Here is a 12,358-nt window from a genome sequence, read left to right on the forward strand (position 1 = left end):
CAAACAATTAATGACCGAGCGAAAAATGCTTTCTTAACCGATTCTCGTGAGATTTTGTGAATAGGTTCGATAGTATAGATTTTTTTTGAAGATACAGTTTATAGAAAATTTTCAAAATGGCGGAGCTATGGGGGTTTGCGACGTCTACCTACAGCTCACTGAGACACTAGTTGATAATGATAAATGATAGTAGAAGAGGTATAGTCGTGGCCCTGAATTTGACAACCGAACTAAATGCTATATGCTTTTTGGTAACTAAATTATTAGACGTCAACTTTTGACATGCAAAAAATTGATCACTTATGCCGATTGTACTTTACGCCCCCAAAAATTAGACTCGTCAAAACCAACCATATGGGCTGGGCTTTTCTTTCGACCCAATATTGTCTCAAAAGGGATTGCCTAGCTATAGGGTGGGCCAGTGATAAATTCTCTTTTCGTATTGATTAATTTTCCCACCCTATAGATTAATTTTCAGATACGTATACATTTGTGCAATACAGTAATTTAGGGTCCCTGTGCACAATTTTTTTGGAAATGCACTTTTCTTCTTTATTTCTTTTTCTAGGGTTCCGTACCCAAAGGGTAAAAATGGGACCCTATTACTCAGACTCCACTGTCCGTCTATCCGTCTGTCTGTCTCTCACCATGCTGTATCTCATGAACCGTGATAGTTAGACAGTTGAAATTTTCACAGATTATGTATTTCTGTTGCCGCTATAACAACAAATACTAAAAAGTACGGAACCCTCGGTAGGCGAGTCCGACTCGCACTTGTCCGGTTTTTTATTATTATTTCCACTTTAAAAAGTTTGCTACTTTACATTGACAGGCGCTTTGAGTTCGTTTTGCAGTGTGTCTTTGAATGTTAGTGTGCAGTGTTACGTTACGTTTTACGCTAAGCATTAAAAAAAAAACACAATTTCAGTTTTCTTTGTTAAGCATAAATATGTCATTGTCAAATATGTCATTAGTTGTGTAAAATTATCGATAATCGCGTTTTTGCTTCTTTTTTGTGATTTATCTAAGTTTAAGTTGTCAGTAATATAACTTTTAGAATTAAAGTTGTGTAAAATTATCGATAATCACGTTTTTGCTTCTTTTTTGTGATTTATCTAAGTTTAAGTTGTCAGTAATATAACTTTTAGAATTAAAGAAATAGATTTTGCTTATTAGCAAGTTATGTCCTTTTTATGTCCATGACAAAAAGAAAATCCCTCAATTTCGATACAACTACTTTCTAGCTGCCCATAAATTAAAAATTGTCAAGATAAATGCAATTGTGGTATGTTAAAAATAAAGAATCAAAATAGAATGGAACAAATAGTTATTTACGATACAAGTGCGGAAAAGAGGAAATTCGAAACAAGTGCCGATAAATTAAAACACGACCGCAGGGAGTGTTTTAAATCGACACGAGTTGCGAATTACCTATTCGCATGTGTATCGTACAACGTTTTACAGTACATATGGCTATTTAAACTTTCGACATATGCACAAAAAGTGCTCTTTACGCACTAGTGCGAGAAAGTATCACCATATGTACTATCTCTACCTCTAGGTCGCTAGAGGTTATGATTATGAAGTAGATTTAGTAATAAATATATTGGAAACGAAATCACCACCAACAGCAAGCTTCGCCTTCTTCGGTCTAATCTCATTTGGTAACTGTGAGGCGTGATCACGACGCACCGGCGCCGCTGTCGCTTGTCACTTTGACAGCTGTCATTCTGACATATGTCAGGTTGACAGACAGCGGCGCGCGGTTGCGTTCTACTCAGATTACCGCATGGGATTTGATCGAGGATAATGGCTTTTCGTCGTGACGTCCGTTTTTTTTTGCTTATGTTTATTGTAAAATCGAGCCATGATTTTTACATGCGATTTTATAACCTAATAGTTATTTGAACCATATATTTATTTGTATGCTTTTTGAATGCATTTCTTTAAAGATATTTAATGAGAAAAAAGAAAACATACTTTACGGCTCGATTTTGACATTTCAGTTAAGTCTATGTCATTTGACATAAATGTTGATTTCAAATTTTCATATTGCACATTGTTATTGTGGCTTTTAGCACACATTTTATGTTGTGTTTGTTTTTTTTTTGTTTATTCAGTCTTGGAAATATTTGAAACTAAACAAAAAAGATGATAAATTCGGTTGGCTAATGACCCTTCTTTAGAAAGTCTAAATTTGTTGTTACCTGATATTTCCAACGCTGAATGGTTGACATTTTGAAAAAGTGACAAGTAGGTACTTGTAATCCAAAATATAAATTATTCACATTATGTCAAAAGGCCATGGTCAAATTTTGAAGTCATAAATGTTAATGTACTTGACACTTTAACATAATGCGCCAGTTCTTTTGCTACTTTATGTCGTCTAGAGTTCCCTAGAAGAATGCCGTAGAAGATGCTGCATTGTCCCTGAGTATTACTTCAGGTACTGGTGGATTTGGAAAAATGGGGGGCGGCGGACACCACACACCTTGTTCAAACGACGGTGTCCGTCCGTTCCCTTCCCAGTCACTGAATAATACTTTGAGATCGTGCTAGCCTGGCGACGAGTCGCGAATGAAGAGCTCGGTAAGAGTAGACATGTTTATTTTATTGTTTTATTTTTATATTGTTTATATTGTTTTTATTTTATTCCATCGAAATTGTGTAGTTGTTAATTATTGTTAGGAATGTTTATATTGATTTAAACTAACACGATTTTCACTCATAATTTTAAAACTAACACAGGACTTAATCGCGTACAAACTTACGTTTATTTATGGCCTGACAAAGAATCTCATGAACTCCATTAAAGTTTAAACGATGTTTCAATGCGCGATATTATTTATTAGTTTTATTACTATAGCTGGTGAGTCAAAATTATTTTCGTTGTCTTGTTTTATTGGTATCTCTTTAAAAAAAAATTGAAAATTGAAAACGTTTTTTGGATGAGACATCATTTCATATAAAAATTATAAAATATCATTTACAGACAGAAAGTAATATAATAGAAATTTTGAATAGCAAGAGTGGTCAGAAACAACACAACGAAAAGAATTTTGACCACAGATTTAATATATACGCTAGATGACGCAAATATCACGATTTGTATTGAAACCAAGCGACTTTTTCATACAAAATTTACGCATAATATAATTTTAAAATTACTTACCTGTGATAGGAAATATGTTTTTGCCTTTGGGTGCTCGCAATTTTTGGGCTGTTGCAGTTAATTATCACGCAACGAGGCATTTTTTAAGTTTTCACGGACGTCCGGCTGCAACAACTGACGCGCGTGGACTGTCAAGAGCGACAGTCAACCCCGAGGATGTATCGGGGTTCAGACACGCGAAGTAGATGCATTTGCGTCATCTATGGTACATTTATATCTGTGATTTTGACCCAGGTAATACGGAATTTGTTTTCCATCGTCTAAAATATCATATTTATCCTGTCAACAGTAAAAACGCTGCAGACTTCGGTCGGCGCGGCGGAAGAGCGGTACTACAAGGCAATATCCAACCAGCAAGATAAAGTGGACAAGAATTTAGTCAAGAACCTTGTGCTAAACTTCGTGCTTACTGCGGGGAACAATACTAATAAGTAAGTTTATTGTATCAGGCGTTACTTTTCGAAAGTTCATAATAGGCAATCGAAACGGTCGACCAGTTTAGCTAGACGGTTCATTCCTTTGAAGGACGTCAACATTAAAGATTGCGCCGGGTATTGTACTAAGTTTGTATGAAAAAAAAAACGGCGAATTTACGGTTTAGGTCCGGCATTTGTATCGAAAACCAGTACTCTGTGCACTTTCTAGTCAACATCTGAGAATGCCTCGTATAGAGGCGAAACACGTGTCAAGTTTTGTATAAATTATCAACTCAGGTTTTTAGTTTATGCAATCAATTCAAAGGCAAAATAATTAAACTTACCGTTTTCGTACATAAACCGTGGATAAACCCCTTTCCAGTTATGATTTATTAACCACATATGCGTCAGTAGAATTTCGACTTTAGTATTTCGAATTAAGGTTCAAATTGGATTGCAGTTTCGGAAAATGTGACTTGTCTTGAAATGAATGATGAAAGCTTGATTAATTGGAATATATTTGGATTTTCGGCAAAACCTTGTAGATTGTTGCGACCAGAAAAAGGGTTAAGCGGTTTCGGCGCGTCGTTGGCGACTTATAATTATAGTGACCTTAATTATTTTTTTCTTCAGGACTCAAATACTGCGGGTGTTGTCAACGGTACTAGATTTCAACCAACAGGAGTGTCGGAAGCTTGGCTTAGAGAAGGCGCCTCCAACGGACAGCCTCGCCGCCGAATTCGTCAAATTCTTACAGGTAACAATCTTCTTTTGTGATGTCTTCCAACGAAACAACTAACTAATTTTATAATCCCAGGCAACGATAGATTAAAGTTTTTTTTTACCGGCCCATTTGGTTTAGGGAAATGTATCATGAAACCTCGAGAAGGTCAGCTGCCGCTCTGTTGGAAGAAAGGAGCTAAAAATAGAAATAATTAGTAATTTCCTCCAGACTGAAAATTCTGTGTCCTTTTAAAAATCGAATGAAAGCTAACAATCAAGAGTCAAGAGTCAATAAATTCTTTATTCAAATAGGCCCAGCAACAAGCACTTTTAAATTGTCAAGTTTTAAATATTATCTTAATCTAAATATCAGAGCAATTTATTGATGCAGTTGTTATTATTCTTAAAAACATTGAATCAATCAATCTTTAATGTCAAAAATACATGTCAAAAATTACAATACAAATAAAATTAAAAATACGCAACTTACACTAAATTAAATCACGAAACTACATATCCATACTAATATTATAAATGCGAAAGTGTTTTCTGTTACCTCTTCACGCTTAAACCGCTGAACCGATTTAGTTGAGTAGTTTTTATCCCAGAAATCATCCTTTAAGGGGGTGAAAAGGGGGGTGAAAGTTTGTGTGGGAAATCGATAAAAAGCAGATTGGATAAAAAATAAGCTACCCAAATTACTAACTTCACGCAGACGAAGTCGCGGGCAAAAGCTAGTAAAAACATATTTGAACATTGTAATACAATTTCAGGACGAGAGCAAGCCCCGAGCGCCATTACCAAGCATGATGGGTATCACGAGGAGTAATACGCCGAGCTCCAGGAAAAGCTCTACTATAGGTATGTATATTTACGCGTTTTTTTACGATAAGTACAAAACTACTCAGAACAAAATACATTATTTGGCACAGTCTACAGGCGACATCGTTTCGCATTTCGGACTACAACATACAACAAAACTCACTAATTACTAAAAAATAATTAAACAAAAATCAACCTTATTATGGTACTAATACGGTTCACGTTTTGGTTGTCACCGGACGATATGAGGTGCTATTAAATGGGTCTTGAAATAGGGATTAAAATTGCGAAACTTTACTGCATTAGATTTCTTTTTATTATTTCGACTGTATACAACATTATAATATATCTTATTATATTCTTATACTCGTAAGTAATAATCGTAAGATGAGGTTTTCAGTAACATTCGGACACTTAATTATCATCGGACACGGATTTTACCATATTCTTATACTAACCTTTTTTTTCAGGCCCCTCCCCCATCCCCTCAGAACTCCTGGGCCACAAGCGGAACCCCTCCACCGGCTCCAACAACCTCCTCTTCCAAAATATAGACAACGCGGAGACCACCTCGCAGATATCCATCGAGTCCGACCATCGAGTCTCCACCAGTATGGACACGGGAGTTAACCAGACGAGGAATACAGAGGGCGCCATTTTGAAACACGTTTTGAAGGATATGTAAATATTTATAACTCAGTTTCCCCTTAAAATATTATTAAAATATCAAACTTTGTCTATAATCGTGACTGGTAGAGAATGCCTCATGGCATTAAGTTAGTTTTTTGTACATTAAGTTTTTCTTTTGTGCAATAAAGACTAAAATGTAAACAAAGTTATTCAAATCAAATGACTACAAACTCTTACAACATAGACAACGTGGAGACCAACTCGCAGATATCCATCGAGTCTCTTCTAGTATGGACACGGGAGTTAACCAGACGAGGAATACAGAGGGCGCCATTTTGAAATACGTTTTGAAGGATATGTAAATATTTATAACTCAGTTTCCCTTAAAATATTATTAAAATATCAAACTTTGTCTATAATCGTGACTGGTAGAGAATGCCTCATGGCATTAAGTTAGTTTTTTGTACATTAAGTTTTTCTTTTGTGCAATAAAAACTAAAATGTAAACAAAGTTATTCAAATATTCAAATCAAATGACTACAAACTCTTACAACATAGACAACGTGGAGACCAACTCGCAGATATCCATCGAGTCTCTTCTATGAGGGAGTTAACCAGACGAGGCATACAGAGGGCGCCATTTTGAAACACGTCTTGAAGGATATGTAAATATTTATACCTCAGTTTTCCGTAGAATATTATTAAAATATCAAACTTTGTCTATAATCGTGACTGGTAGAGAATGCCTCATGGCATTAAGTTAGTTTTTTGTACATTAAGTTTTTCTTTTGTGCAATAAAGACTAAAATGTAAACAAAGTTATTCAAATATTCAAATCAAATGACTACAAACTCTTACAACATAGACAACGTGGAGACCAACTCGCAGATATCCATCGAGTCTCTACTAGTATGGATATTGGATATAGGGGTGAGCCAGACTAGAAATACGAAGGGCGTTATTTAAATAGGTAAGACAAAGCAAAAGAAGGGTTATAATTTTAACCAGCTTGTTTATATGTTAAATATTTAAATGACGGTCCGATTGGCCAGTCTACTACGCAATATAATACAAGAGGTTTATTCAGATAGTAATTTCTTGTTATCAAACTGTTATGGATATAATCTGAAAGCTGACAGATCACATCGATAACCGTTTAATAACAAGAAATAACTATCTGTACGAAACCGGGTAGATCAGACATAGATCAGACAATTTAACTGTCATTTTATTATCTGGCATAAGACAGTTTAGGTGTCTTATTTAAATTATTATAGTATTAGATACCATATCAGAACAAACTTAGTAGCGCTGATATTTTTTCTGCTGTCTTGACTCTGTATTTGTTTTAGTATATTTAGTGCCTTATTTAGAAAGATTTTAGCAATAGTCATATTTACTTCATACAAATATAATTTTGGGTGATACATTTTAATTTTGCGCAACATTTACTTTTGTGATATAACATTTAAAACTTTCGCGGTTTAAACACATATTAAATCACATTTAGAAACGGGTCTACCAGTGAAACCTGTGTCGAAACGTCGGTAAATAAAGGTAACAAAATAAATTCGCGATAGACCCGTTTCTAAATGTGATTTAATATTTACTTTTGTGCACTGAATGAACTTTACGTTTTTAATATGATCCTACGTAATAACGCTAAAAGTGCGTAAACAAATAAATTTTGAATTATGCTCCATTCAATAATGCAATTTACCCTTTTAATACCATAGACGTTACATTTACCCACTAGAAGGAGTGATGTTGGAATCATGCAGATTCCATTATACGGATGATAGGATTAAAATGTACCTATATTTTACGTAGTTTTAGTTTGTAATATGTATAAATTGATTGTAAATTCTTCTGTTTCGCCTGTATTTTGTTCAAATTAGGTAATTATACGCCTGTATAATAATTATTTTTAGTTTCTTGTTAGTTTTGTATAACTGATGTTATACAATAAATCTTATAGGTTATGTGTGTAGTTGTGAAAGTATTTTTTGTCCCACAGTAAAATGCATAAATTCAAAATACATTTTATTTGATATATGATATTCTGAACAGAGGCCCTACCGCGAAAAACGAAAATCGAATATGCAATTAGCGATAGGGGCAGATGGGCGCTTTATTAAAGTTTATGAGTTGTTAAGGATTTGTGGAATTTTAGGCTGTTCCTCCTCAGAATCACGAGCCCTATCGAATCTAGTCGGTGAAAAAAAGTGTCCCAATTTTTACCTACTTATAACTTTTTTACTTTCAAAATGCCACTGCCATACAAGAGCCTATAGAAAAAAGTTTCGTTATTGGAACAAAAAAAATGGGACACTTTTTTTCACCTTGTAGACTCGAAAGGGTTCGTGATTCTGAGTAGGAAAAACCTAAAATTTCACGGATCCCTAACAACTCATGAACTTACAACGAAAAAAAAAACGCCCAAATAATGAAATTTCGATTATAATTTTTCGCAGTAGGCCCTCAGTAGTATTTTTGATTGTCGTTCACTTCAAATAGATGCCCTTAAAAGATAAATTCTCTTTTTTTCATTTGTTGCTCAGAAATGGGATATTAACCTTTACGTATACGTATAGGTTACGTATACATACCACACAATTTGGACTGTAATTTACAATTTCAAGGTTATTTCAGTAGCAAATTTTTGACAGGTATAGGGTGGGCCAGTGATAAATTCTCTTTTCGTCTCGACGTATTTCGTTAAAATGCATTTATCATTGGCCCATCCTATATTTAATTATTTATCGCTTAACGCCTCTTTTCGCACTTTCTTGTAAGATCCCCTTTCTTAGAGTAATTTCAAATTTCATTTTGAAAACAATTTCTTGTCTTCGTATTCGTCCAAACGATTTTGCACGTTAATTGAGTGGCAATAAAATTGAAAATGATAGTTATGTTGTATGTGACGCCTGATATAATAATGTAAATTTAATTTGTGAATATGTCAATATTTGTATTATTTAATTATATTGGTTTATCGCAGCAATATATGAATGCGTTTTAATAATGATTTGTTTTATTTTTTATGGCATTATCAGTTTTATAAACCTTTACTAGAAACCGAAACTTTTAGAGCTAAACTTAATTCGTGTGTACAAATACTAAACAAACAGCCTCACACCAGACAGTAGTCACCGTAGCCTATGACACCAGAGATATTACATTCGCGTTGTCGACCCTAGGCGGTTTTATTTAGCTTTTAAGTAACAAACTAACAAATTTGGAACACCGTATCTGAATAAAGAAATTATTTATTATTATATTTGATGATGATGTCACCCCCTTTGTTACTAATCAAAATCACAAATTTACCGCCGCAAGTTTTAGACATAGTATGTGCTAAAATATCGTTACATGCGCACTTCAATTCAATATGCGATTATTGCCTGCTGGCAATGGCCTGCTGCCACCTCTGCGACTACAGACTAGCAGTTGTGAGTCGTCAGTATGCCACAGTACGGCCGCCCGCCGGCAACGGTTTGATATAAGTTCCTAAAGGGGCCCACCCATTACCAGTCCGCCGGACGAATATCGGCCTGTCAGTTGTTCGGAACTGTCAAATTTTTGTTCAAAAGGGGCCCACAGACTCAGTCCGCCGGACGATATCGGCCTGTCAGTTGTTCGGAACTGTCAAATTTTTGTTCTAACTGACAGGCCGATATCGTCCGGCGAACTGATAGTCTGTGAGCCCCTTAACTGACAGGCTCATATCGTCCGGCAGACTGATAATCAGTGGGCCCTTTAAGGGCCGGATACTAGGCTGTCAGAACAAAAAATTGACAGTTCGAAGAACTGACAGGCCGAAATCGTCCGGCGGACTGGTTATCAATGGGCCCCTTTAAGACAGGGCCCTATTTTACAGTTCGTTGGACGATATTAGCCTGTTTGTTAATCGCAACAGGCCACACATTAACAGTTCTATTTCAGACCACGGACTGTCCGGCCGATCTGTCGGCGCTGACCTGAATCGTCAAGCGGCCACACACTATCGGTTCGTGTTTAGCCGTCAGGCCGAAAACTGAACGGGAACAGGCTGATGATATCGTCCGGCGGACTGGTAATCAGTGGGCCTCTTTAGCCTTTTGCTAGGTATGTGTGTATACCAAGCGCTGATATTTGAAAATATTTCCCATAGTAAACGAAGAACGTATCAGATTGGTATTACATTGCTTAGCTGTGAATGCCCTAATACAATGTGCACAGATACTTACAAGGTGATTAATGCAGAGGCGCGGCGCGGGCTGCTTCCCATCACTTTACTATTCTGCTTTATAATCTTAGTGCCAGTTGCACCATCCGCACTTGACAGACTGATCAACGTCAACTGGCGCGCCGCGGCGGTTTACTATGAAACTTTCCATACAATGAAGTTTAGCGAACTCTAACGATCACAAACAGTTGGTGCAACCGACCCTAAATGTTGAAAAAAACCGGTAAAAGCCTATTTAAACGCACTTCTAGATTTCATACGGTAAAAAAAGAGAGAGAGATATATAGCCTCTAGCCGCCCAGAGGTCTGAGAATTTGTATCTTTATTTTGACAAATTAAAATTGCATTTGACTTTGCCAGGGTTGATTTGTGTAGCTAGATGATAGATAAAATGTATGGTACGATAATGTAATAAAAGAATACCTTACATTAAACCACATGGAACAGGAAGACAAGCCTGAGAAACATCTTTACATCACGCGGTAGTTCACGAGGATCGAGAGAGCACGAAGGTAAAAGTGGTGTTCGACGCATTCTGCAAAGGATCTAAGTACCTTTTAATGATGAGCTGGTGGTTGGGTGGGTCGACTCTTCTGGAAGAGTTAAGTTATGTCATCATGAGATAGAAATAAAATAATATACAAAATATACGTAAATATATATAATATGTAGTTGGTCAAGCAAATCTTGTCAGTAGAAAAAGGCGGCAAAAAATAAATTAGGTGCGATGGGAAATCGTCCAATAGAAAATTTGAATTTCGCGCGCGCGCGAAATAATATATGGGTCATTTTCTATGAAAAGGGACCTTATTGTCGATGGCGCTTACGCCGCACAGCGTCGCGCGGCATTGTATTTATATCGGAGCATCGTTAATAATGGCGAAAACGCCATCGACAATAAGGTCCCTTTTTATAGAAAATACCACATATTATGTTTCGTGTCGGACTGATACGAAGTGCACGGATACTTACAAAGGTGATTAATGCAGAGGCGCGGCGGGCGGCTTCCAATCACTTTACTAATCCGCTTTATACGATACGATCTTTATAATCTTAATGTGAAAAGCAACTAAACATACTTAACAGCTAAATAGGCAGCTAAATAAACCTCGTATACTCCATCTGCAAATTCCCATCTTTGTGTGCAAAATAAATATATTTTTCCCCTCACTAGGTCGGAAAGCCGTCTTTTATCCTTTAAAACAAGCGGGGAAAAACGCATTTTATCCACTAGTGGGGAAAGTAATTTGACCTTGGATGGAGCGTGTTTAAGTAGCTTGACAGATAACAAAACGTAAAACGCTAATAATAATGGTTCGTTCGATATTAACTATCATTAAATAAATGGTTTGAGAATCTAATAAAAAATACCAGATTTAGCTTTATTTAATGATTTTAAGTCATAAACCTTAAAATTCCATAATAAACGTTTGTTTTTTAATAATTATGTTAAATATTATTCTGAACGCACAAGTTAAGTCGATGCAATTTCAAAACGCATCATTGACATTTCATACGTCAGAAATGTCAACATTGTCAACAAAAAATTTACTTAAAAACTTCTTACGTAAAAGTACAGAATTTCCAGAGTTTTTTGTTATAATATCGTAAAAAAATGAGTGATTCCAGTTGATGAAGATGATTTAACGCCTGTGGATGTTGCACTTTCCTCGCTATAGTGAGAGGAAAAGTTTTGTGTTACACACGGGTGCAAATGTATTTTACTTCTCGTGTGTTAAAACACTCGCTACGCTCAGGATTCTATTTAAGAACCACTCGCTTCGCTCGTGGTCAACTATAGAATCCTTTCGCTTGCTTGTGTTTCAATTCCACACTCGCGGGTAAAATACAACTTTGCACCCTTGTATAACAAATAACTATTTCATTTTCAAACACTGACCGTAAAATTTGCGTACTTTGCTCCGAAATTTGAAATATACAGGTAGGGCCAGTGATAAATTCTCTTTTCGTTCTCGACCTCTTACGAAAAGAGAATTTATCACTGGCCCACCCTGTATATATATTTTTTAATTGTTATATTGATATATTATGGCGATTTAAAGTAGACCATGACTAGTTTTAATGTATACATCGTAAAGACAGATGTACAGAATCGATTCAAAATAATAAACTGATGATTTCAGACAGTAATTATTTCAGATACTTATTTCGTCATGTTTTTAGTAATTTTTGGGCATAGTAGGCCCTCTTGACTCTTAGTGTAAGGCCTGAGTGGACGCTCGGGTTGGGCGTGCAGCGGGGCGGGGCGTGCGGCGTGCGTGTTAAACAAATGCAAACGTATAGGAGCGGCCTTAGTGCACGCTGCTCAAATCACTTGTGAGCCCGACGCCACGCTGCACGCCCCGC

At 36.2% G+C, this 12,358-nt stretch overlaps 1 protein-coding gene across 2 annotated transcripts in view; it reads left to right on the forward strand.

Moving 5' to 3' along the window:
• Window positions 1–8,788, forward strand: part of LOC134751862 (thyroid receptor-interacting protein 11-like) — an 87,783-nt gene extending 78,995 nt beyond the window's left edge. For both annotated transcript variants that reach the window (XM_063687378.1, XM_063687379.1), the window contains 4 exons: window positions 3,462–3,603; window positions 4,222–4,345; window positions 5,085–5,172; window positions 5,604–8,788. In XM_063687378.1, the coding sequence (XP_063543448.1) occupies window positions 3,462–3,603; window positions 4,222–4,345; window positions 5,085–5,172; window positions 5,604–5,818 (569 nt within the window). In that variant the 3' untranslated portion in view covers window positions 5,819–8,788. The remainder of the gene's footprint in view (window positions 1–3,461; window positions 3,604–4,221; window positions 4,346–5,084; window positions 5,173–5,603) is intronic.
• The last annotated feature ends 3,570 nt before the right edge of the window (window positions 8,789–12,358 follow it).

The sequence above is a fragment of the Cydia strobilella genome, chromosome 23, assembly GCF_947568885.1.
Source record: "Cydia strobilella chromosome 23, ilCydStro3.1, whole genome shotgun sequence".
Classification (NCBI taxonomy): domain Eukaryota; kingdom Metazoa; phylum Arthropoda; class Insecta; order Lepidoptera; family Tortricidae; genus Cydia; species Cydia strobilella.